Genomic DNA, 27,227 nt, shown 5'->3' with positions numbered 1-27,227 from the left:
TTCTGTTCTATCAGAGCGTATGTATTCTAGCAAAAGATCCTACTTGAAGGGAAGCAGTCAGAGATTGGCTCATGGAAACACCGAGGAGTCTGTCGAGTCTTGCAAATTGAAGCCTTGTGACTGAATAGCTTTGTGAGCTTTGAATGATGGCAGCTGGTCTAACCTGTGCTAGCTGAAAGCTGCAGGTTCTGCTCTGTCTATATTCCACAGCTTGCTTTCTTTCTTTCTTTCTTTCTTTCTTTCTTTCTTTCTTTCTTTCTTTCTTTCTTTCTTTCTTTCTTTCTTTCTTTCTTTCTTTCTTTCTTTCTTTCTTTCTTCTTCTCTCTCTCTCTCTCTCTCTCTCTCTCTCTCTCTCTCTCTCTCTCTCCCTCCCTCCCTCCCTCCCTCCCTCCCTTCCTTCCTTCCTTCCTTCCTTCCTTCCTTCCTTTCTTCCGCTCTTCTTTACGCATTGGTGACCTCCACTGCCATCCCCATGTTCAAGCTCTCCTGTCACACCACTGTCCCTCCTCATTGGACATCCACAGAGTGTCCGTAGGAGCTGTAGACCGGGTGTTCCTGTACGAAGCAGCTCAGCTCAGGGCTGACAATGTCAATTAGGAACCGAGTCACAGTCTGCTTTGTGTTTTCAGTGGAATCAGACGGGTCCGACTTGTCTCCTTTCCCCGTGTGCTTTGAGGGACCGTCATCTGGCAGAGTTAATTTGTCTCTCTCCTTTTCCTTGGCAGCATCTTCCGGGCAGCCAGCAGCAGTCATCTGTCCAGCTCTGGGTCTCCTTTGGCCGGAAGCCTATGAGAGCAGCCCAGTTTGTCACAAAGCATCCTATTAATGTGAGTGAAGTCTGCTGGGAGGAGGGAGGGGCAGGGCGCTCGTCTCCAAGCATCATGGGAATGTCCTGCTGGCGTGAGCATTTCACATTCTCCCTTGTGGGCACCCTCCAGAGAGGCCTCTGAAGAGACCTGTTATACTCTGGGTCTGTTGGTCTGCTGCTGTGCACTTCACTGTTTGAAGTGGAGCTGAATGGGAGTCCTTTTTCCTGCTTTAAGTGGAGTAGGATTGGTAGAGGGGTTGGTGCCGGTCAGTGGCCTTGTATGCCATTCCTCAAGCAGTGGGAAACTTGTGCGTGGCACTTGCTTATTAACCACATGCTATATTCCCTGTAGAGGGCTAAGGTCCCAAAAGGGGGGTGCATTCAGGCTCTACTTTGTAGAAACAGACAGGTTAGAAAGACCGAGAACTGAGTGGAGAAAGTGTACCTAGTCTGTGCTCCAATGCCTTCAATATCAGGGTACACAGACAGCTAGGGAGGAGCAGTCTGGGTCCCCAGCATAGCGCCTGCAGTGAGGAGGTCTCCTTGGAAGGCTTTGCCATCAGCAGTTGGTTGATAGCTCAGTGGGGTATGTAACAGGAATGATGATCAGTTCTTTCTGGTTTCTAAAGGGTCTCGTAGTCTCCTTAGGGAAAAGATGAGGAAATGAAATACGTGTTAATCTATGTTGTGCCTTGTGCTAATAAAAGGTCTGCTGGGGAAAATGGGGAAGCATCATTACCATAAAGAGGTTTTTGGGTCACTTATGGAGGTTAGAGGCCCGCTCTTCATTGTATCTTACCAGCAAGCTCCATGTGTAGCCCAGCCATGGACACTTGGAAGGGAGAATCATTTCAGGTTCTTTGTTCAGGATGGGCCCTGGCTGCCGCCTTTCTCTGCCTTTTCTTCACGGGGACACTTGGAGTCATTGCTTTCATGTGTGTGTAAGAAGCTCCCAGGGACAACTGGGATTTTGACTGTTTGTTTCCTGACTTTGGCTTCCAAAGGAGTATTACATCGCGGATGCCTCAGAGGACCAGGTGTTCGTGTGTGTGAGTCACAGCAACAACAGTACCAACTTATACATCTCAGAGGCAGAAGGGCTGAAGTTCTCCTTGTCCCTGGAGAATGTGCTGTATTATAGCCCCGGAGGGGTCGGCAGTGACACCCTGGTGAGGTAAGGAGATCATGGGCTCCCCCCTCCCCCGTCTTCCTGGGTCAACAAAGGCCACCAGCCTCTCCCTCCCTCAGTGGTGTGCAGTGTCACTTTGCACACCCGGCCTTGCTTGAGGTGCTTTCCAAGTGTGCCCCACACCCACCCCTGGATCAGGTGTCCTCAGATTGCAATTGAATTGGCCTGGGGTGTGGTTCTGGCTGTCCCCAAGGGTTTTCGTGCACAGCCATGGCTGAGTGCTGCTGTTCTAGGTGACATTTAGGACCTCAGGCACTCTGTTAACCACTCCCTTGGGTTTTCTGGGCCAGTGGGCAAGGCCAGTTGGAAGATACCATCACTTCAGGGAACACAGGGGCCCTGCTTCCAAGTGACTGATGGACAGCCTCTTTTAGAGCTCACTATAAGGTGGCATGTGATAGCAAAGCCCCAGGGTCACTGCCCCTTTAACTGGTAGTCACAAGTGTAGGATGGTTTTGTACCCCTAGTACTGGGTGCTTTTTGAGTACTGCTTTCATTGAGGGCCTTGGGAGCAGCTGAGGACTCTGTGTTTACCTTTTCTGGATATTTGCTATACATGGAATTATGCTGCAATGGTATGTGGCCTTCTGTGTCTGGCTTCTAACATGTATTCAAGGTTCATCCCCATGGGCTGTGTTAGTACCTCATTTCTTTTTGTGGGTGAATAGTGGAGTTTACTTCTTTTAATAATTAAAATTCATGAACCATGGTCCCTCATGTCTTTCACTGACTTTAACAGCAACCCCCCACCTCGCCGCCAACACCTTGGAGACCCCCATGGCTATGGAGTGAATAACATACAGCTTGCTAATGGCTTTTCATCTTTCTCATTGGCCAGATACTAGATGAATTTCTCATGGTAGGACAGAGTGGGAGCCCAACCTGGAGAGGACTACCAAGGAAGTGGTGACCTCGGTTATGTCACCACGGGGGTCTTCACACACACATAGACTGCCTTTTCTGTGTGACAGTTTCCTATGGTGATGTCTGAGTGTCTCATATCCTGTGGAGACATTGAAAATAGATTCATGTTAAGAGGGGTAGACCAACATCCTGTTCAGCTTTCTTCTCATTCTCACATTTTATCTCAGGGTGACAGGGCTTCAGATGTGCCCAGTTCAGTGACCTGTTGTCACCTGGGGCTCAGTCTCAGCCAGATGAAATGGGATAAGGGTGAGTTATCAGATGACGTGGGCAGGCTGGTTTAGAATAAACTTCTCTGAACTGAGTAAGTAGGGCAATGTGGTGTGGAGGAACCGACTCTCATTTCCTTAAAGAAACCGTGTGAGCACGCTTAATAGGGGTCACTCCGGCATTTGGGGGTTGTGCTTGGAGGGATCTTATGGAAAGCCCGGCTAATTGTAGGACTTTCTTGTAGGAACTAACTTGCTAACCACGTGGCAGACCCATTGGGGCAACTAAAGAAGGAACACTTGGCTTAGTCCGTGGGGGTGGCTGCCAGGATGTAGATTTTTGCATGGGAAAAATGGCTGAAGGGGGAACCTGGTGAACTGCCTGGCAAGTTTCAGCCCAGGAAAGAAGGGAAGTGCTTTGGAGTGGGCTGGTGAGGGTGAGATGGGAGAAAATGGGTTCTCAGAAGAGAATACCGACATGAAATCTATTGTTCTTGTGCAAACCAAAGAGGGAAATGAGGCATGGATTGGACCTGGAGCAGAGGAATTGTGAGGGGAAAGCCGACAGGAACTAAATGCTCAAACTCTAGGAAGGTGGGCAGGGAAAAGAACCCGGGTTTGTCTGAGAGAAACCCAGGCCTCCCAGTTGAGCATCACAAGCAGTGAGCCTCAGGCCGGCAGCTTTCAGAGGCAAGAAAATGGAGGGAAGCAGCGGAGAAGGCCAGGGCCCATTCCCTAGTAGAGACCCAAAGAATCCCACGACAGAGGGTTTGGTCTATACTCCAGTATGGTTTGGGTGCCTTTGCTCATTCTGCCAACCAAGAACATCTTCACTAGTACTACTAATTTTTTTTAACCCTTTCCTGCAGCCATGGTTGCTCTGTGTGTCTCCCTGTCTGAAGTGGCCCAATCAGCATACAGTTCAGGGCCATGCAATGGGGTAACAAAATCAATCTTCCACTTTATTTGCAGCCCATAGCTAAGAACCCCTGCAGTAAAGGGCACACTTCAAATTTTAAAAGCCACTCATGAAGCTCGGTGACCTTTCCTTCACAGATGTTACATTTGGAATGGGTGTGCCATGTTAGTGGAAAGCTCCCCTCCCGTGGGCTCTTAGCACAGCAGGTAAAACTTGGGAGATCCTTGTTCTCATGTTAACAAGTGCGGCCTCGGGCTTTGCAGAGCCATCCTGGCTGTCTGTGACGTTGCACTGCAAGGCTGCAATAGATGCTTCTGGAACTCCTGCCAGGTGACCCTGTGGGGTTTAATACTCACTCGTATTTCTTCATATCAGATCAGGCTGTGAGCCACACCCTTGTCACTAGTGTCTTGCATGTCTAGCTCAAGGCTTCCCACTTGTCCAGGCTTCTTAAAGGGTTTGGACCAGTGTTCATAGTGAACTCCATCAACTTCTTCATGGCATCTTCTCCACCCTCCGTGTCTTTTTAGGAGTTGTTGGTTGGCTGAGCATCCTCGCCCTTGAAAATACTTTTTATTTATTTTTTTAAGAGCAGGTTATTTAACTATAAAGAAATGAGGTAGGGTACATGGTACATGGGTAAACTTGGTAAACACGTAGGCGAAAGTAACAAGATATAAAGGGTATTGCATGATTCAATTTGTAGGGAATAGCCAGACCAGGCAATCCATACAGGCAGATCCATAGAAACAGAAAGCAGATCTGTGGTTGCCAAGGCCTGGGAACTGAAGGGAAAACAGACAGTGCCTGCCAATAATGAAAACGCTCTGGAACTCACGTTGCCCAGCATCATGGACATACTTAATGCCGCGGTATTGTGTACTTTACTACGGTGGTTCAATATTGTGCCCCACACAATGCGAAATGGCAAGCAAACCCCAGTCCTGGTGACGGCTGCTGCTGCTTTTCTCTGACTGCAGGTATTTTGCAAATGAGCCGTTTGCTGACTTTCACCGTGTGGAAGGTTTACAAGGAGTCTACATCGCCACCCTGATTAATGGTTCTATGAATGAGGAGAACATGAGGTCGGTCATCACCTTTGACAAAGGGGGAACCTGGGAATTTCTTCAGGCCCCGGCCTTCACAGGATATGGAGAGAAAATCAATTGTGAGGTACAGTTGCTTTAATCGTGTTTGGCTTTTTTTGATACAAAGCAGAGAGCTGTGCTCTGGAGCAGTTTCCTATATTCAATATTTACAGGGAGCATGCAAGATGATAGAACACCCTGGTAACGCCACACGGAACAAACTTCCATATGCACATCTGTCTTTGCAGGTCCCCTGCTCCACGCCTAGGCATGGTGGGGGCTGTGATATATGCAGAGGGGCACCATGGGATATTAAAGAATTTTTCTTGTGGTGTTTCAGAGATTGAACCCAGGGCCTCATACTGGCTAAACAGGTGTTTAACTACTGAACTACACCTTCAGCCCAGTATCTCAAGTTTTGTTGTGTTATGAGATGGACTCTTGCTATGTAGCCCAGGCTGGCCTGGAATTTATTTTGTGGCCCTAGTTGGTCTTGAACTTTCAGTCTTTCTATATTAGGCCCTTAAGTACTTAGAGTGCTGGGATTATGTCCTCTGCGGCCACACCCAGCTTCATTTAAAAGTTTTGAAGCAAGCACATGATCCATAACATCTGCTAGACATTACGTTAATTGCTTGAGTAATGAGCGTGAGTGAGTTCAGGGCTACAACACGAGGGTAGATCATATTTCTTTTGAGGACATCGCATCTTTGGGAAGCTGGAGTTTTGTGAGTCAATTTGATGAAAGAGTCAGTGGGAAAATCAGGGTGGGACAGAAAATGCAAGTGACAGTGTCATATAGGTTTCCAAAATCTGAGAGGCCGTGCCGTGCCGGCAAGGGCAGTTATTCCATTAGCAGGGCTTGCGATTATTGAAACATGGGACCAGAACGGACATGTTTCCTTCCAGCTTATGTGTACTATTGTTTCTAAATGATGCTCTGTTGGTAGTGCACACACGCACATACACACACACACACACACACACACACGCACGCACGCACGCACGCACGCACGCACGCACGCACGCACGCACTCACACACTCTTTAGACTTAACTCTAAAAGACACATGATGGTATTGTATTTCTTCTGGCCTGGAACTACTATAAAAATGGCAATACCAATTTCATTTGAAGCCTGCAGGGTTTAAGAAGGAGTATAGTGTTCCCTGCCTCTGTGCCCATCTGAAAAGCTAAGCATTTTAAGCCATGTCTTGGTCCCAGTAAGAGTTCTCATGAGTTGATTCTTATGCTCCGTGGTCTCCTGTGATGCCCCCCACACTTTTATTTCTTTTTTACCTGAGGGCTCCAGCAGGCAGAAAGAAACTAGAAAAAGAAATTAGGGTTAATTTTTGGTGCAACCATATTTAGTCAGTCACGTAATGTTTTGTATTTTTGAATTGCTTGTTCATGGTAAGCTATGGTGTCTCCCTGCGTTTCTTTATCTGTATTCCTCCCTTTGGGAAAATTCTTTGGGAAACTTGACTTAGCATGTACTTCCAAATTTTTCTTCTTTTTTGGCCACAAGTCTTGATATACTACATGAAATCTAACTCTGGGAAGAGGACGGCTATGAACAGACATGAATAAACACCTAGCCAGTTCCCCCTTCCTCAGTATTTGGGGCCTCAGAAGCTTGGCCTATCTTGATTGGGATTTGTCTAGCAGTTTTGAACGCGCCATTGGAGGGGCGGGAGGGGAAGGAGCTTGGTTAAGCACATTCAGTGACATTGTTATTTCTTAGACTTGTAACTGTAGGATTATCAATCCATCTTAGTTTCTGATTCTTAGTTTAGGTGTTGGTTGGGTCCCTCTCCCTTTGCTATGACCAAATAGCTAATAAGAAACAACGTAAGGAAGAAAGGGATTATTAATCGGCTCAAGAGTCTAAGGCTGCACTCATCGTGGTAGGAAAGGCTCACTGCTGGTGCTGAGCTTGCTTTCGCCTTTATCCCTTTTCATTCAGACAGGGTCCTTAGACCATGGCGTGGTGCTGCCTCAGTCACGGTGGGTCCTCCCTCCTCATCTTCACCTCTCTGGGAACACCCTCACAGGCACACCCAGGGGGGTGTCTACTAGGTGATTTTTAGATCCAATCAAATTGACAATGAACATTCACCATCATAGGTGGTAGATTAGCTTTCTGTCATCATTGCAAAGTGACTGAGGATATCAGTTTGTGAGACAGAAAGACTGACTTTTGGCCCACGGTTTCAGAGGTATCAGTGTTTTTTGTTGGAGCTAGCCTAATTCTGTTGTTTTGGGCCAGTGGCGAGGCTGAATGTCATGGTGGGAGTGTGTAATGGAATAAGTTCGCTTGATCATAGCAGACAGGAAATGAAAAGGGACCCAAAGAGGAAGGGGCCAACATCCCCCTGTCCCCTTCAAAGGCACACCTAATGACATGATTTCCTTGCACTAGGTCCCACCTCCTAAAGATTCTACCACTTCCCAGAAGTACCAAAAGCCTGTGACCAAGTCCTTAGAACAGGACCCCTGGGGGACATTTCAATCCAAACCACTACAGGTGGAGAAAAGACTATTTAGTAATATATATGATTAAAACTTGGACATAAGGTTCCAGAAACACTTCTAAGGATCAACCTCCTTGTAGGCAAAGTAACAGGTGTGAAAAGAAGAATTAGGTAAGGAAAAATTCTTTGAGCCAACCTGATTTCCTCCTGATTTTAATTGACACCAAACTGGGAAGCTAGCAAGATTAGTTTTCTAGAAGGATCTTTTGTGTGTGTGTGTGTGTGTGTGTGTGTGTGTGTGTGTGTGTGTGTGTGTGTGTGTGTGATAAAAGGAGGTAGATTGAATATCCCTGTCATCAATTTCACCTGTGCTATGAACACAGAGGTCCCTTGTTTTGATCCCTGATACGTCTGAAATCTTTTCTGGCTTGGCGATCGAGCGAGAGAGGCAGAGCATTGTGGTGGTCTGCAGATCTGTCAGCATCTGTGCACAGCGAGGAAGCCAGCCTCCATGACATGAAGCCTGCATCTTTGTTCCAGTGTGGGAGGGGCCTTTAAAGATTCCACGTGACCTCTCGGCCATTCCTGTCTCACATGCCATACATCTGGCCACGTGCCGAGGAAACTTTTCGACTACTGATTTTGTTTTTTCTTCTAATGGAACTTCCAGAGTCGTATTTGAGGCACATCTTCACTGACCCAGAAAGTCAAGGCATTATGATACTTCTCTTTGTTTCTGAGCCCCTGGGAAGGGTCTCTGGGTGACAGCAGCAGTGGAATTGTCTTCCTTCTCTGTCTGAGTTGCTGTTGGTTTGTAACTGTTATTCCTGGGAGTCTCGGGGCTTTTAAGTTATTTTTCTCTTTCCTTCAGTGGTAGACATTTACGTTGGTTCAGAAGATGTGCTCTGTCTAGGGAGATTTGGAGACCACTGGGTTGTAAGTCCATTTTCTCCGGGGCCAGACCTTCTTCTGGGTCTTGCTGTGGGGTCCTCGGATAGACTTCTGCATTTGAGGGAGTCCTAGGCATGAGCTGTTGCTGATCCCATCTGGAAATTTCCTTCTAAAGCTTTCCCAGGGCTGTTCCCTCCACCTGGCCCAGCGTCTGAGTCAGCTGCTCAACCTCCAGCTCCGGAGGATGCCTATCCTGTCCAAGGAGTCAGCCCCCGGCCTCATCATTGCCACCGGTAAGTGGACATTGCCTGCTGCCACAGGCGCTTTGGTAGGCTGGTTATGTACAACCAGATAGATGGTGATCCTCCACACCTCCAGCAGTGACTACTCCTCATGGCTTTAAGACATTATCTTGGTGATTAGCTACTACTCGGGATGTCTGGTGGGACCAGATGTATTTCTGGCATGTTCTTGAATGTGTGATTCTTCCCTCTTGTGTTTCAGGCTCAGTGGGAAAGAACTTGGCCAGCAAGACCAATGTGTACATCTCGAGCAGCGCTGGAGCCAGGTGGAGAGAGGTTAGTTCCTGGTCCCAGGGTTCTTCTAAGTGTGAGCATGTGGACTGTGCACCAACATTTCAGGAGCACACTGGTCCCTGGTAGAGGTCTGTGGTGCTGCATATGATCCGTACATTTATACAGAAACCCAAGGCCCCACAGAAGAGCTAGCCACATTCCTGTGTATTCACACCCTATAATGTGCTCATGATTTTTTTGCCAAAATATCACTTTAAATAAAAAACAGTCTTTTTCAGTTTTTATTAGAAACAACTGTGAATTTGACCAAGTTGTCCAGGATGGTGCATTCCATAGGAGGAAATACAGTATCTGTTTTGGTTACTACTTCAGCCCTGGGCGGTAACAGCGTCTGGCATAGAGAGCATGCCCAGTAATATTTGGTGAATGTGTCAGAAATTACAATGCACTTGTGGTGGGTCTGACACTGCTGATTTCTGAGCCATGCTGGCTGCATAATTTTCATCTTCCCCGTGCTCCGGGAGGAGACCATTTTTCTGTCTTAATGCTGTACAACCTGTTTGAATCTTGAGTGCTGACCATGCCCAATTCTCAATGGTCAGCTAGTTCTCCAGCGCAAGTCACTACTTAAGCTCTGGCCTCGGGTGTTAGAGAGTTCTGAAACTTGGAAAAAAGTCTTTTGGCCTCCCATGACTTAGAGAGCCAGAGGGAGTCCATGTGGTCTTATTCTGTAGGGACGAGGAGTCCATGCTGACCGTGGGGATGGTTTCTGACCTCCTCCACAGATCACTGCACAGGAATTTGTGGAGCATCAGGTCAGAGTTGTATGGCTGGCTTCAAGAGTCAGCAGCAGCCAGCTTCCATCCTCACAGTGCTTCCTATGGAGAATGAAGTAGGCACGCTTCCACATTTAAATCTGCAAGATGCAAAGCAGTAATGTTACATTCTGGCTCTGGGTCATTTGTAAACATTGCTCTATATGTTTGCTCATATGTGACCCAGGCTTTATCATCCCACTACATGAGAAATGGAGGGACACAGACACTCTGTGTGTGTGTGTGTGTGCGTGCATGCGTGCGTGTGTGTGTGTGTGTGTGTGTGTGTGTGTGTGTGTGTGTGTGTATGCATCCATGTGCACAAGTTAAGGCTTCTACCCAGGATGATAGAAAATACAAGCCCCCACATTCAGATCAGGACATAGGGAGAGGTCAAACAAGTCTTCCAGGTTTGGAATTTTTGGGTCGTCCTTGTCTATCCCATGGGATAGATGGAACAGCTGCTTCCTCGGGCCACAGAGCTGTTGCTTTCTTTGGAGTGGGGTGTCCTCTCATCGGCAGAGAGGCCTGCAGGCTTTGAGTACCTTCTGCTGCTGGTGACAACAGGGACTGAACATCTGCAAGTGATTTCCTTTGGGTAAGAGAGCCGGGCCTTGCTCCTCCTCCAGTGGAACCGCGTTGCCTGGCTGTTGCCAGGGCAGCTGTCTGAGGCTCCAGGCATACGTCATACCTGCCAGGAAGTAGTCAGCACCCAAGGGACCTTGTTTTGGGAACTAGCAGAGGAGTAACCGGGGGCGGGAGGCAGAGACTACCTGTGAGGAAGCCTCAGAGTCCCTGTGGGTGACCTTCACTGCAGAGGCCCCATGTGGGATATGCATCAGTCATCCCCTACACTGGGGGATGAAAGATACAGGTGACAGATGGCTGCAGGGAACAGAGTGACCATGATCCTGGTTGCCCTCCAACTAGCTGGTTATGCAAATTCTCTGATCCCCACAATTCCTTCTTACTGTCTTCTCTAACAGCTTCCCCGAGAGCTGTGAATGACAGCAAATCTGTTCAAGTGTTCCGTTCGATAAGATCCATCCCTCATCTCTACAAATTCAAATATCAAACATCCCCCAAGTACTCTCGCATCTACTTGTAATATACATCCTCTCTTCACCCTCATCACCGTCTGCAACCACCGCTCCATATTGTTACCGTGTCTAGAATTCTATCTAAGTGCTGTTCTATATCAATACAGTGTTTATCCCGTCTTCCTGGATTCTGTCACTCAGGAGAATGTGAAGCCCATCGGCTAGGCTTCCTTGCCTGTGGCCTGGTCCTGTTTTACTGTGGACTTTCATCCCCACCACAGGGATAAGGGTGGCTTTTTTTTATCCAATCAGATCTTCATTGTTCGGCCCACTTGTCGAGCTGTTTTAATTTCTGACACTTTATTTTCCTGTATTTTCTGTGTGTGTTCTATAGTTTTAAGCTGTGTTTGCACATGTGATTCATTTAGAGCAAATTTCTAAATGTGTCATAAGAGAAAGGTTGCCACCCCACTTTTTCATATTTTAATCTGGTTGAACGACTTTGACATTTCCTTTACTATCCATTTTATTATGCATTTGTTGAGAAGACTGCTTTCTCCTGTTCAGTTGCCCTGGTCCCTCCTTGAAAATCAATTTGTCATGTGTACGTGGGTATATTTTAGGGCTTTCTGTTTTCTTCCATTGAGCTAAGTGTCTGTTTTTCACCACTACCATATTGTCTTGATTACCAAAGCCTTATAGCAAGTGTTGGAATCAATTAGGATAAGTCCTTTGCTTATTTTCAAAATTGCGCTCATTATTCAAAGTCCTTTGTGCTTCCGCATACCCTGTCAGTTCTGCTAGGACTTTCCCTGGGAGTGCATTAAATTTGTAGCTCGGTTTCAGGGTAAATAGACCTCTTAATAACACGGAGTCTTTTGATCTATAATTGTAGTCTATTTCTCCATGTCTTCTTTAATTTCTCTTGGTATCTTTAAGTTTATAATGTAAAAGTCTCGTATGTCATTTCTTTAGGTTGCTGAGGCTGGAACTCATGGTCTTACTGTCTCTGCCTCCTGAGTGCTGGGCTTATGAGCACATGTCACCACGCCTGACTTGAATTCCGTTTTTTTTTTCTCTTTCTTAATTCAATGGGGATTGAATCCAGGGTCTTATACATACTAAACAAGTGCTCCACTGAGCTACAGCCCCAGCAATATCAGTGTGTGTGTGTGTGTGTGTGTGTGTGTGTGTGTGTGTGTGTGTGTGTGTGTGTGTTATTCTTGGATATTTAAACTTGGTATTACTACAAATAGAATTTTTCTTTAAGTTTATTCCTAGATTTTTGTTGTTGTTGATTTTTTTTTCTTGAGATAGGGTCTCTCTGTGTAGCCCTGGTGGTCCTGACTTGTTATATAGAACAGGGTGACTTTGAACTCAGAGATCCATCTGCTTCTGACTCCTGAGTGCTGGGATTAAAGGCATGTACCACCATACCTGGCTTCATTCCTAGATTTTTATACTAATGTATAACAATGCTTTCTGCCTTCTATGTATGGCTTTGCCAAAGGCATGAATTGATTTGAGTTAGTTATCTTGTATGTGGATTTATTATCAACAGTCGTACCAGATGCAGAGGAAGGCAGTTATATTTCTCCTTTTCTGATCTTTTATTAAGTTATTTTCTTTTCCTCTCCTCTGTGCTGTGTTCTCTCTTTCTCTTCTTCTCTCTCCTCTTATTATGGTGACTCTGACCTCCATGTAGTGTTAAATAGATGTAGGAGGAGTGAGTATTCCAGTTTGTTCTCTGTCTCGAGGAGAAACATTTTGTCTACATTTTTTTTTTAAGGCAGAGTCTCTCTTTGTAATCCAGGCAAGCTAGTCTTTTTGTTCTCTGTCTCAGCCTCATGAATAGTGGCATTACAGGTGTGCACCTGTTCAAACAATAGGACTTGATTGTATATGATGTATATGTTTATGTAGATATGTATTTTTTTCCACCAAAATGGAGAAAAATCCCTGTTGTTCATAGTCTATTTATAACTCGTAAAAAATCAGGAACAGGTATTGATTTTGTCAAATGTCACTTTTATATCAATAGAATAATATGGATTTTCTTTGTTACTGTGCTAGATTATATTAACTGATGCTTGCATAGTCAGCTAACTTTTGGTTACAGAATAAATCCCACATGGCCATAATACATTATCCTATTTAAATAGAGCTAGGTTTGATGTGCTAAAAATGGAGAGAATCTCTTTCTGAGAAATACTAGTATGTAATATTCCATTTGCAGTGCCTTTGGCAAGTTTTGGTGTTGGTCTGGCTGGCCTCATAAAATAAGCTGATTGGCCGTCCTTCCTTCGTTTCTGGCTGCCTGTGTTAAGGTTGGTGTTATATCTTGTGCAGTTCACCACTGGGCTGGAATTTTCTTCTTAGAATATTTTTTGGCAAGAAACTCTTTCTCAAGTTGGTGCCTAACTATTTAGATTTCCAAATTTAGTGAGTTTTTCTTGTTACCTTCTTAACATTTATAGAGTCTGTGGTGATAATTTCATTCCTCATATCAATGATTTGTGTGTTTACTATATTATTAAAACTTTCCTTATTTATTGCTCTTTCTGTGTTTTGGTAGGCTATACATTTTAGACATTTTAAAAAATACAAACACGTAAGACTTCAGGTTTCCTCTGGATACATCTACTACTTTTCATTTACTTACTACTTACCTGTGGTTTTGTATTTAAAGAATTTCATGTAGACAACGTGTAGATTCTTGCTTTTTTTAATAAAGTAATTTTTTAAAAAACTTTTGAGGAGCTTGGTAGGTGCTTGTGTAGAGTCAGAGGACAGCTTGTCGGGGCTGGTTCTCTCCTCTGCCATGTGGGTCCTGAGGAGCAAACTCAGGTTGTCAGGCTTGGAGGTAAGCACCCTTCCCTCTGAGATATCTCACTGGCCCAGGTTTTGCTTGTTTAGTTACTTATTTATTTAATGGAATTAAGACTTTAATGTAATATATTTTTGTTACTCATTTCTTTTATATTCATTTGGCTCTCCCCCTGCCCCCGTGTGTGTGTGTGTGTGTGTGTGTGTGTGTGTGTGTGTGTGTATGTGTGTGTGTGTGTGTTTGTGTATGTGTGTGTGTGTCTGTGTGTGTGTCTGTGTCTGTGTCTGTCTGTCTGTCTGTCTGTCTTTTTGTGTTATTTTGATTTTTGTGTTTTGGCAGTGCTGAGGATTGAACTCAGGGCCTTGTGCATGCTTGTGAGGTGCTCTACCTTTAAGCTTTCTCCTCACCCACCAAATATGGTAGACTCTGTCTTTTGGTGTTTCTCTCTTATTTTCTTTCCTTTCAGCGCTTTCCCTGAGGGTTAGAATATACATATCTAGTCTTTCATACTCTTCACCCATTTCACACTGAACTGGTTTAGAAGAGAAAGTTTGCATCACGTGACCTGCCCTCCCCCATCTTTCTGCTTTTGTTATATGTGTCATGTCTATATACTTTGAAAACACTCATTTATTTTTGATAAAATTCTATTTCTGATTTTAAATAACAGCAAAAAATTTTTAAAAAGCAGTTTTGGATTTACCCTCAGGTATTTGCCATTTCCTCTTGGTTGTCTATAGTTTCTGAAGATCTCAGTTTATTCCTGAGTTGATACCCCTCATTTCCTGTCTTTGAGGCAGCGACCCACTGGCTATGGGATCCCTTGGCCTTCCTTCACCCGGGAATCCTTCATTTCACCTTTATTCCCAGCATTGTGTTTGCTCTGTTGCTCAAATCTGGGCCGGTGGTCATCTGGGTTGACAGGACTTTGAATATGTTTTGTTGGCCTCTGTTTCCCCAGGTTCTGATGAGCAACCTGTGGTCACTTCACTTATATCATTTGTACGTATAATAGCCCATTTTCACAAAGCGTATTTTTTTCATGTATGTATATAATACTGTTTTTCTCTAGATGCTTTCAAGATCCCTTCATTTGAATGTAATTTGGGGGTTAGGGAGAGAGGTACATTCCAATTAAGTGATTTACACTCTTGGATTCCTCCCACACTATCCCCAGCCTGCAAGGGGCCATTTCCCAGTTCCTTTTGTAGAAACAGTTTCTATGGATGTTTGAGTTCCCTGCCTGGAACTTAGGGGCTCCATGAATGGGGGCTTTCCTCTGGGGTGAGGCTGCATCAGGAAACTGTAACTGTGCGGGTTACAGGCATGAAGTCCCCTCCGACAGGCTTCAGGGAACTTACATGGTTCGAGTTGAGCAGGATCTCTGGTTGGCTGGCTGTTTATTTATTCCGCGGTGTGGGGATGAACCGAAGGCTTCATGCATCTTAGGCAGTGCTCCCTGTCTGAGATAATCTCAGGTCTGGAGTATGGGAGTTCAGCTCTGCTGGATTCTAGGATTATGTCTGGCGTGAGAGAGAGGATGGAGAAGGACCTGTTCTGAAAACTGGAAGCTGCAGTCTAGTGGATGTCATTGCTGTGTGTGTGTGTGTGTGTGTGTGTGTGTGTGTGTGTGTGTGTGTGCGAGCATGGTTTCTACATTCACCTCTGCAGCAGTGTGTCACCTTTGTTTTTCCTTTTCCTCTTCAGGCCCTTTCTGGACCCCATTACTATACGTGGGGGGACCATGGAGGCATCATCATGGCGATCGCCCAGGGCATGGAGACCAACGAACTGAAGTAAGTGCTTCTGATTTCCCCTCTCTCTCCTCTTCTTTTTTATAAAACAAAATCTTTCCTACCCTTCTCTCTACTCCTTCTTTCCCTTCCTCCCTCCCTCCTTTTTTTTCCCAGATAAGATCTCACCGTGTAGATCTTGAAACGTACTTTGTAGCTCCAGTTGGTGTAGACCTCGCAACCCTCCTGCTTCAGCCTAAGTGCTGGGATTAGAGGCACAGTTACTGGGCCTGCCTCGTCCTTTTCTTTTGACATCAAACTGTTCTCTCAGGCTGGTGTCTATGTTGACCATAGGGTTCTCTCCGCAGCGCAAGGTTCTTGACAGAGAACTTGAGACCTCTGGACATCACTTCAACGTTTCATGTCTATGAAATAACTGGTCCCTTCTGTCATGGGGAGTGGGCTATGAGAAACAAGTGATATGAGATTTATTCCTTTGAATGATGACTTAAAAACTACCTACATTCTTTCTCTTAACAAATTGTTTTGGGTTAACATGTACAGTCAAGGGTCTCATTGTGGTTTTTTATTTATTGATCTATGTTTAACATATGTGACATTATTCCTTTTGCTCAACTCTTTCCTCCCTCCCGCCTTCTCTGTGGTTCCCTTCCCCTTTCTGGCTGCTTCTCTTCTTTCCCCCAGCTAGTTCCCTCTTCTGCTTTCTCGTCACATGTAACTAGGGAGTTTTGAACATGTCTTTGCTTTATAGAGGTGGCGGATCCAAAGGTTTGTACGAAGAATGACTGATAGTTAGATGATAAAAAGCAGTAACGGGAATAGAAGTAGTAACAGGAGGACAGTGATTGCCAAATGCACGTCACGTGGTAACCAGGTAACTTCTGCTGTGCTGCATTTAGTCTTGGGGTTGTCATAGATGGAGCTGGGATGTTAGGGGCAAACTGCTTCATTTTACAGATGGGGAAACTGAGGCTCAGCAAGGTGAAACAACCATTAGCTGATGATAGAGTCTTTGTTGATAGTCTTGGATCATGTCTAAGAAAAAAAAAAAGCGAAGTGTCAGGAGTTTGTAACTTCTTCCCCCGTAAGGCTTGGTTTTACCCAGGATCATTTCTCTGCTTGCTTTCATGAAGCTATTGAACCAGAGTTCCCACTGGGAAGGACCGACTGGCCCTCATTTCTGCTTGTTTTGACCTGAACCCTTTAGCTGGATGGTTGCAGGAGGCAGAGGGGGTTTCTGTAGTCACACTGTGCAGTGGAAGGAAGCAGACGTCCCTTGCCTTTGCTACTTTTAGAACTGGCCAGTAGCAAGAAGTGGGTGCTTTGAAAAGGAGATTGTAACAGATGGTTTGCCCCTGTGCTTAAGTGGACATGTCCTGAGCCTCCAGGAATCAGAGAAACAGAGCTCTGGTCTTGGCTTTCCTCTTGGCTGCTCTTGGCCTTGGGTGGCATGGGGCAGCTGTGGTTCTATAGGAGAAGTTCTCAACCTGTGGGTCACGACCCCTTTGGGGGAATCGAATGACCCTTTCCCAGGGGTCACCTAAGACCATTGGAAAACTCAGATATTTACATTATGATTTGTAACAGTAGCAAAATTACAGTTATGAAGTGGCAATGAAAACAATTTTATGGGTTTTTTTTTTGGGGGGGTCACCACAACTTGGGGAACTGTATTAAGAGTTGCAGCATTAGGAAGGTTGGGAACCACTGTTTTAGAGACTAGCGTCAAGGGGTGCCGTGCTTGTACATGACACCTCACATCCATGTTCAGATTTGCTTTTTGCTCAGAGGATGACATCCACAGAGCACACATCCCACGTATCTGCTGGTGTTTGTGTGTCTAGTCATTTAACTCACACCTCACACACTGAGCAAGGGATAGCTGTGCCAGGTGCTATACATCTAAAGATGAACAGGATGTTGTGGTTCCCCCCACCCCCACCCCCACCAGCATTTCCTCCTCTAGCTGTAAGGTAGGCGAGGAAGTTCATTGCCGTGGTTAGTAAACTGCTATGTGAGGAAGGCATGCAGGGGCCAGGGCTTGGTTTCCTGGGCATGGATGGCATTCTTTGTATAGTTTTCGTGTTCAGGTTTTGGAGTCGGTTCTCAATTTCCCTTGTTTAACTTCTCCGCAGATCGCATTAGCATTCCAAGCTGGCTCCTCTGAAGGAGGAGCCAAGTGTGATTTTAGTCCTCTGACACCATCTGTCGGTGCATATGTGCCCCGGGAACGCAGTGTCATTCGGCACTAGCTGCAACAAAACATGGCCAGGAAAATAAACCTGCTGACAGAAAACCATCATGCCCTCCCCAGGCATCCCATAATGGCTTTGGGGTTTGTAGATGGTGGGCATCGTGGACACAATGGTGTTCTTCTATTGGTGCGGGTCATTTGGATGTGTCTGCAACGCATGGTTCAGATAAAGCATATGCAAACAGGAAAATATGGACTGGCCTCCTTTGGACAGGTACATGCATTCCAAGTGCCAGCTCGAGCTTGGCCCAGATCTCTGTGGCCACGTGGTGTTTACTGGGTGCGTTGTTCTCAGAGGCGTTAGATCCTCCTTGGGTGATTCTGAAAAGCAGGGGATGATAGTGAAGGTTGTCTGCAGCCTCCAGAGACCACAGGGATTCCTTGTGCTGCAGACGAGAGTGAGGCCACATGCTAGGCTTGTGGCTATTGTGAAAAAAATACCCCAAAGAAACAAGGTGAAGAAGGATGAGTTTGTTTTGGGTTCATAGTGTCACAGGTTTCAGCCCCACTTGGCCGCTGCGTTGCCTTTGGGAGGCACATGGCTGAGCAGAGCTGCCCCACAGGAAGGGCAGCGTTGCCTTTGGGAGGCACATGGCTGAGCAGAGCTGCCCCACAGGAAGGGCATGCCGAGGAGGTATAGCTTCCCAGGGCATGCCCTCAGGGGATCTCTTTCCTCCAACCAAGCTCCGTCCTCTACTTTCTGCAAACCCCTCATAAGGCTGTCATGGTACAAACCCATCAAGGGATTACAGATAGATGGGCTCCATCCTCAGGGCACCGCGCCATCCCACCCACACTGACAAAACTGGCCTAGGGATCTTGGCCTCTGCTCAGTCTGAGCTCCTCAGCCATAGCAACCTCTCTGTCCTTGGAGCCTCAGAATTTCTAGGCTGTCCTGTTAATTTGGATGGATTGCGTCCCTGACTTGCTGTGTGTTTTAGTTCCTTTTCACTCTACGCCTGGGTTCTTGAGCTCATTAGTGAGGCTTTTGAAGGCCTCTTTTCCTACTCTATACAAGTCAGTGGGCACTTCGCAAATATTTGATTGATCAATAAATAGGTCATGCAGACTTGGGCATCTGAGATTGCTTTCTTCTTTCTTTTTTTAAACACCGATGTACAAAATGGGAAGGGATCTGGGTAGGGTGCTATTTGCACAGCTCCAAGGGAGAACGCCGTTGCTGTGTTCTTTGTAAATGACAGGCCCCTCAGCAGCAGCGGGGGCTTCCTGAAATGTGTGGAGCCTGGCAGCCAGAGAGAAGAGTCAATCCGCCCTCCTTATCTTCCACATGAGGACGTGGTATGATTTGTGGGAGTTAGCACCCACACTGGAACATGAACAGATTTCTGCGAGAAATCATTTCGGGTCAATTACACAAACATTTGTTGAACATCTACGGTGAACCAGATGTTGTGCTAGACACCAAGGATGGGAGGCGAGTGGGGGCCTGGATCAGGATCGGCCTGTGCCCATGGGAGGATGTCTGAGTCAGTCGGAGGGAGCCTGGGAGGAGGGGCTTGTTTTGAGTTGAGGAAAGGAGGCACCGTGTATCTAAAGATGAATAGGATGTGGTCCCTCACCTTTAAACATGCTCCTCTTCGGCCGGGCGGTGGTGGCGCACGCCTTTAATCCCAGCACTCGGGAGGCAGAGCCAGGTGGATCGCTGTGAGTTCGAGGCCAGCCTGGGCTACCAAGTGAGCTCCAGGAAAGGCGCAAAACTACGCAGAGAAACCCTGTCTCGAAAAACCAAAAAAAAAAAAAAAAAAAAAAAAAACATGCTCCTCTTCAGTTGTACTAGAGTGGAGTGGAGTCTGGAGCTCCAGTCAGAGGGCAGAGGTAGTGGAGATAGGAACACTGGTTAAAGACAGAAAGACGCGTTGGGGGTATTTGTTGCCCTATCCTGGGTGGTTCATTTCCTGCTTTCGTGGTGTTCTTTCTCGGGCCTGGCACAATAACGAAGGTTCCTCCGCCTGCCTTCTGCCTCGCTTCTCCATCGAGACTCTTGCTTTTGCTGGTGTTAATTGAAATGGAGAGCAAGAAGTGGACCGCTTTGCTTGGCCATCGTGTCTGCGTGTCTGAAGGGAGCAAGTTAAGATTCCAGGGGCTGGGCATTCACTTGGGCAGCCGTTCACCACGCTTCCCCAGGAACCTGCCTGCAGGATGCCAAGGAGTGGTTTCCACTTCTTAAGGATGCACAGCCTCATGCAGAGAACGGGCTGTTGGATTTTGTACCCCCAACCAGAGAAGATCCAAGCACAAGTTTGTTGGCTGGGTCCCGAGGGACGAGATCGATTGCCGTTTCTTCTTGGCCGTTCGCCTGTCAGTGTGATGCGAGGTTGATAGTTATTAATATTTTGGACTTGCCCCAGAGCATCTTTTCTGTGAGGAGATCTCCAGTTTCACAGGGCTTCCCTCTGGGAATCCCCCAAACCTCTGCAGAGACTGCGTGCAGCAGCGGAGCTGACTTTTCTGGACCTGCATTCTGGAGGCAGCCTCATGGCTGCAGAGCGTAGGAAGCTGCGGTGGCTTCTTCCTCGGCTTCTAACCTGATGGCTGAATAATACTGCTGTGGTGCAGCTGCAGAGACCCACCCCCACCTCATTCTCACCTTTCCCCCTGCTCCCCAGGCCTGGGTAACAGATGCCCCTGTCACTTTTTAACTCTTACAAAGCTGGGACAGGAAAAAAAAAGAAAAAAGAAAAAGAAAATTCGGTGTGGGTTGTTTAATTTCCTGCAGCAGATGTCAACTACTCTTCTTCCTGGTGGTAGAAGAGGTGTGAGGTGCAGAGATAAGGGAGGTGGGTGGAGGTTTTATTATTGATGAAGCTCGGGATAGAAGACACGGATCTGGTCATGTAAACATGGTAGGGGGAGGCGTGACATCTGAAGCAGGGCCTAGTCTGAGCTGGAGTAAGGCAGAACCCCTGGGAGGCTGGGAAAGGCTTCTCAGAGGAGATGAAACTTGAGGTGAGCTAAAGAGGGAGGTTGGTATACAGTCTCTGTGGTAGGAAGAGCTTAGGGGGCTGGAGAGATGGCTCAGTAGTAAAGAGTGCTTGCTGCTCTTCCAGAGGACCCGGGTTCAGTTCCCAGCATTGGGATCAGGTGGCTCACAACTGCCTACAACTCCAGCTCCAGGGGATCTGATGCCTTGGTGGGGGGGTGCAGGGGTGTGGTGGCGCCCTTACACACCTGGCGTCCATTCACACATACACGTAAAAAAGAGAGATACAGCTTGAGCAAAGGTGGTAGTGTGAATCTGTGATCCCCCGGCCTCCGTGCGAGCAGAGTGTGTGTTGGGAGGTGTAGTGATGAGAAATGAGGGTTGGGTGAGGTGGGCATTTGGCAAGCACCAGTCCCCTGGGCCTTTCCTCACTCTCACTGAACAGACTTTCTTAAATAAAGTTTTATTTTTCTCTGACGATTTCATGTATATGTACACATACATATGTAATGACACGTGACTGTTTTTTATCCCCATTACACTCCCACCCCCTCCCAATCCCACTAAATTGTTCTTTCCATCAGATTACTCTCCTATTCACCTGTCTTTTTGTTTCTTTGCTTTTTTTTTTTTTTCTGAGTTCCGTTAAAGTTGATGACAGGAACAGAGGTGTGGGGGTTATCTGCTAGAGAATGGGCAGCCCAGTAACGAAGACACCACTAAAGAGAAAAATGACATTCACTGCCAATAGCTCCTTCAGGAGGGGCGGGGCCTCACTAGTCCCACCCCCACTCGTGATGAGATATTGACAGGCCCAGTCTCGGGAAGGTAACCACAGCAGTGTGGAGTTCAAGTGAAACGGCCCGAGTATGTCTAGAAGGTAGCTTTCACAGCAGTCCTAGTCATCTCTGGCTCCTACATTCTTTTACCTCCTTCTTTGGTGGTGTTCCCTGGACCTTAGAGGGGGTGAGAGAGATGCTGGACACTCTTAGCGATCTGACTACTTATTAGTCATTATATTGATTGTTGCCCACAGCGAAGAGAAGCTTCTCTGCCCAAGGCTGAGAGCAGCACTAACCTATGGATGTGAGCATCGATATTTATAAAGCAGTTTGACATCCTGTCCATTTAGCAAGGCAACAACAGTATGCTTCCTCCCAGGGCCTTGGACTTCCATCTGTATTTGACCATGTTTGTAGTACCAGGCAGGAATCCCCTCCTGTGGAAGTGGCCTGGTACCTAATCAGAAGGCAACTGGTTCCTCTCCTAAGAGGCATGCCCTTACAGCACCGGTGGGCATGTCTTGCCCTGTAGATCAGAACTTTAGCTTGAAGGGTTTCTAGTAGGGTAAGACTGAAACTTTGGTTTTGAGGCCTTGGACTGGAGGAATGGCATGGCTTTCTGTGGAAGAATGAAGAGGATAAATGTACTTCAGAGAAGATGGTGAGTGAAGGCTCATGGGTTTGAGGACTCATCCTGGGTGAAAAGGATGTGCTTTCTGGTTAACTGGAAGGTGACACTCACAGAAAACAGAGGCATAGAAGGAGCGGGACAGGGCCATGCCATGATGGCAGATCTGGTCAGAGTGAACCAGGTGGCTGTTTCAAGTTCCAAGGTTGAGTCCAGCAGTCATCTGATGGTGCTGCGTCGTGTGGTTCTGCCTTCTGTCACCTGTGATGAATAATCTTCCAGTCTTTCAACCACTGTGGCAATGGGGAACTTGCCATTTCCTTCTGGGACAGTTTGATTCATTTCTTTGCTCATTCACTCATTCATTTGTTTGTGTATTCATTTGTTCATTTGTGAGCATAGTTCTCTGGTAAGAGAAAGTTTGAGTTCTCTGCACTCCAGGTTCCATTCCATGGGTTAGGGTTCTGTTCCCTGGAATCACATGGCAGGTACTTCCTTTTATCTGAAAACCTCAGACATTTGAGGACCCGCCCTTGTAATCCTGAGTGTCTTTTATCCTCTGGGAAATACCCCCATTTCCTTTCCTTGTCTACTGTTGGACCCTGAGTCTTCACATAGACTTTTCTCATCTACCTTATGATATCATTACATTAAGATGTGGGTCTCAGATCTGACTTCCATAGTGTGAACCATGCAAAAGGATTAATACCTACTGATTCTGGACACTTTCTACAAAAAAAAAAAAAAAAAAAAAAAAAAAAAAAAAAAAAAAAAAAAGAAAAAAAAAAAGAGCTTAAGACCAAATTTATACTTTCTTTTGATACTGTTTCTTGATGTGTAACCCATGCTGTCTTCCAACTTGAGAATCCCCTGCCTCAGCCTCTCCAGTGCTGAGATGACAGATGTGCACCAACATTCCTGGAACCTTAAAACTGGTGACTCTCACTCATATTTTTGTTTATTGAGAAAACATGTATATACTACGGTATCTTTGGATCTTAACCAGTTCTTAGTGACTCATATCTAAATGCTTTTCCCACACCCCAAAGGTGCCCATGCGGCATCTCCCTTCAGTGCTTCGCTCCATCCCTCCTGCCTGTTACATGCAGCCGCTGGCTTATTATTGCCCTAAGGCTAGTTTTCAGAGTTGCATCTATTCATTTTTTATAGGGTATATGTATATGTGTGTTCCCATGTGTGAAGTGTGTTTGTGTGCAGGCATGTGTGAACCTGTGTGCATGTGCATGTGAAGGCTCAAGGTCAATATCAGGAATTTTTGTTGTGCTTTTACCGAGTTCTTTGAGGCAAGGTCTCTCAGCCCAGCTCAGAGCTTGCCGACACAGCTTATCTCCTTAGCCATTTTGCTCCATGGATCCCATTTCTCTGTTTGCATTCTGAGGTTAGGATTACAGGAGGGACAGCATGCCAACATGCCATTGACATGGATTCTCTGGATCTAAACTCTGGTCCTCTTGCTTGGATGGCATGAGCGTTAACTGCTGACACCCCCTCACCCAGCATTTCATTTTTAGGATTTGTTCACCATATAACTTTTGTCAGTAGCCAAATTCAGGTCAACTAAACCTCCAGATCTTACTAAAGGGCAGATGTCCAAGTGTCTCCTCTAGTAAATTAGAACAGGTGAGCCTTGAGAACTTCATGTGGAAGTTAATTTTCTCTTTTTGCTTATTCTTTGGATGCCTGAAAGCATTTGGATTTAATTTTAGCACTTTAAAAAATATATTTGTACAATTGGCCTTTTGCCCTTTGCCAGTCCTGTAGAGTCACATTCAAGTTCCCTGTCTAAACTGCTGACCAGAGTGTGGAGCTCTGTGAGAAACTGAAATCTTATTTTGGTTTGTGATGAAATATATGTATCAGCCCACTTCAGATTATTCCACCAGCAATGAATGAATGTTATCTGTGTGGTCCACACAGATCTCCTTAAAAAAATTATTGTTCTCACATCATCATCCTTGTTATGGTTGGTTTTGATTATTAACTTGATGGGATTTGGAATCACCATGGAAACAAATCTCTGAGCATGTAAGAAGGATTAGCTCAATTAGGTTAATTGATGTGGGAGGTACCAGTTCATCGGCTATAGTCTTGGACTGAATAAAGAGGAGAAAGTGAGCTGAGGCCCACGTTCATCGCTCCATGGTGATGCAGTGTGACCAAGTGTCCCCAGGTTCTACCATCTGACCTCTCTTCAGACTGAGCTACAACGAACCCACCCTTGGGTTGCTTCTGTTTGGTGTTGCTTTGTCATAGCAACAAGATCGGTAACTGATAACTATTCTTTTGTTCAAATCAAGAAGAATTGGGAGGAAAGGAAATGGGTCTGCTGGTTGTGACAAGAAATCATTGAGTTCTGAGCTGTGGCTTCCTTTTGCCTAAGCGCTTTTATAACCCTTCTCCAAACTTCCTTTTCTTCTTCTGCTTTTTTTTTTTTTTTTTTTTTTTTTTTTGGTGTTTTGAGACAGGGTTTCTCTCTGTAGCTTCAGAGCCTGTTCTGGACTTGACCTGTAGACCAAGCTGGCCTTGAACTCAGAGAACTCAGAGAACTCAGAGATCAGCCTGCCTCTGCCTCCCATGTGCTGGGATTAAAGGCCTTCGCCACCACCGCCAGCCTACCTTTTCTTTAGGTAGACAGAGTGTTCCTTCCGTCTTTAGGGTCTATTCTGCCTGACTCTTGTAGAAATTATTGAAAAGAACTCTGATTGTTTTCTCTTGATCTCTCCTTGTTCCCTAGTAGGTGTTCATTTTGTTCCTTTTCCTTTAGAAATACAAATTCTTTGTAAAATCTTTTTTAGTTTGTACTATTGGCCATGAGAACAATGATCTTGTTCCTTTATAATCCTCTATAGAAGTTAACTAGCCTTCCAACCAGCCCACTGCCCCACCAGTCTTCTGCCCCTCTGGCTCACTGACCCACCAGCCTCTGGCCTTCCAGCCCACTGACAATAATCTACTCGGTATTTCAGTAATTTGAATCATGAGTCCTGACTCTTGAACTATCTGGTTTCTCTTCCAATAGACTTCTAGCTGTCCAGCATCATGGCAGTAGTGAATTTCCAGGAAGTTGACTTCTGTTAAATCTTCTCATAAATCTTTTGATCGTGATGATATGTCTCTTTTCATCTTGATTGAACATGTTAACTACATACAATTACATACATACAATTACATGCTAGTTACATACAAACCTTTTTCTTTCACTTTTCCTAGAATTTAGGGATTTCAGTTTTACTCCCCCAGGACTCAAAAATTTGACATGAATCTTTTGACAACCTCACTCAATCCCAACACCTCCTCTCATATTGAGATTTGTGAACTAATCTCTCTACACCTGGAGACTAAACCAAGTGATGGGGTCTGCAGCCGCCTGGGTCACTGGAGGACTAAGTAATCTGGCTCTTTCTGTTAACCACATGATAATATGTGTTTAGTAATTACCTTTGCTTCCCCCTTTAACGTATGTAGTTACATGTTCTGTTTTATACTGATGTATATCTGACATTCCTATCCTCTTGGGAGTTTTTAGCCATGTGCCAATATTTTTTTCTAAACAGTTTGTATTGTTCATTAATAAGTAGAATAAGGATCATGATGCAGCATAATCATTTGTAACTTAAAAATATAAAGAGAGAGGCTTGGGAGATGGCTCAGTGAGTACAGTGGTTGTTGCACAAGTGTGAAGACCTGAATTTGGATCCCCAGCATCCATGTAGAATGGCAGGCATGGTGTTGCACCCCTGTAACTTCAGCCCTCTGGAGCCGGGCAGAGATAGAGGATGATCTCATTAGACAGCTAGGCTAGCCCGTTGGTGAGCTCCAGGGTCAGTAAGAAAGTGTCCCTGTGTCAAAAAATAAGGTGGGGAGTAATGGAGACACATGACATCTTCAAGTTGACCTCTTGCCTCCACACATATATGCATGTGTATGCACAGCTCTACACACACACACACACACACACACACACACACACACACACACACACACACAAAGAAAAAAAGGGAAGAAAAAAGATCCGTAATTTTTTCCTTGCCTCTTGTCATTTTAATTTCACTGGTAAGCCCTGTCTTTGGTATGAGAACGTTGCGATCAGTCTGACCTAGATGTTCCCTTAGCTGTTGCTGTTGTTAGATGACCTCCCTTTCTTCAACATCCTGAAAAACGCCATGTTCTGGACGTGGTTGTGCTTGGCCACACACCTGCTGATTTGTCTCCTTCATGACTTACTGTCTGCCTCTTCTGGGAATCTATAAAGAAATGATTCATTTCTTGGGCTTGTCTTTGGTTGGAAGGGCTCTTAAATGGAATTAACTTGGCCATGTTGAAATAATACATGGACTTCCTATGTCCTCATTGAACAGGTGGACCACTCCAAGCATGTCTGATTAATGGTCTGACTCTGAAGGTAGCTTTAGGAGTGGTACTGAGCCTGCATTACTAGCATTAGTAAAAAAGCAAGGGATGAATGGTTAACCATATCTGATTAAACCTCACTTAAACTCCAAGCACGACAGCTGGATGAGAATTTACTCTCACATATGGCCTGTGCTGGATGGGGGGGGGGCACTTAGTTCCCCAGTGACCCGGGTGGCTACAGACCCTGTCACTTGGTTTAGCTTCCAGGTATAGAGAGATCAGTTCATAAATCTCAATATGAGAGGAGGTGTTGGGATTGAGTGAGGTTGTCAAAAGATTCGTGTCAAATTTTTGAGTCCTGGGGGAGTAAAACTGAAATCCCTAAATTCTAGGAAAAGTGAAAGAAAAAGGTTTGTACGTAATTAGAATTTTGTGGAAACCTGGTAGCCCCTGGGTTCTAAAGAAAACTTGAATCCAGTGGTTATCACAGCTCATTGACTAACAAAGGATATTTAAAGTTTGGGGCAAGGGTTCTGGGCTCCTGAATGATACCCTATGCTCTGTGAGACAGTTTAAAGGTAGTGCAATTACTCAAGTGTTGGTTTTTTTTTTTCTTTTATTTGTGGGCTTCTCTTTTTCTGACTCACTACCTGTTTTCCTATTGCCTTTTTAAATTTTTGCAAACGCAGGGAAGCTGGGAACAATGTAAAGAATACTCTGGTGATCTTTACTAAATGCCAGCTTGCTAAGCTTCCTTTATCTGTGTATTTATCTG

At 45.6% G+C, this 27,227-nt stretch overlaps 1 protein-coding gene across 1 annotated transcript in view; it reads left to right on the top strand.

The window, feature by feature from the left end:
* The window catches only part of Sorl1 (sortilin related receptor 1), a 171,488-nt gene that overhangs the window by 52,767 nt on the left and 91,494 nt on the right, over positions 1-27,227 (top strand). Inside the window, exons 7-12 of the mRNA XM_006981235.4 lie at positions 726-827; positions 1,813-1,982; positions 5,030-5,222; positions 8,677-8,794; positions 9,006-9,079; positions 15,427-15,515. Coding sequence (XP_006981297.3) covers positions 726-827; positions 1,813-1,982; positions 5,030-5,222; positions 8,677-8,794; positions 9,006-9,079; positions 15,427-15,515 — 746 coding nt within the window. The remainder of the gene's footprint in view (positions 1-725; positions 828-1,812; positions 1,983-5,029; positions 5,223-8,676; positions 8,795-9,005; positions 9,080-15,426; positions 15,516-27,227) is intronic.

This window comes from Peromyscus maniculatus, chromosome 7, assembly GCF_049852395.1.
Source record: "Peromyscus maniculatus bairdii isolate BWxNUB_F1_BW_parent chromosome 7, HU_Pman_BW_mat_3.1, whole genome shotgun sequence".
Taxonomy (NCBI): Eukaryota; Metazoa; Chordata; class Mammalia; order Rodentia; family Cricetidae; genus Peromyscus; species Peromyscus maniculatus.
This window is presented reverse-complemented; position numbering and strand designations above follow the sequence as displayed.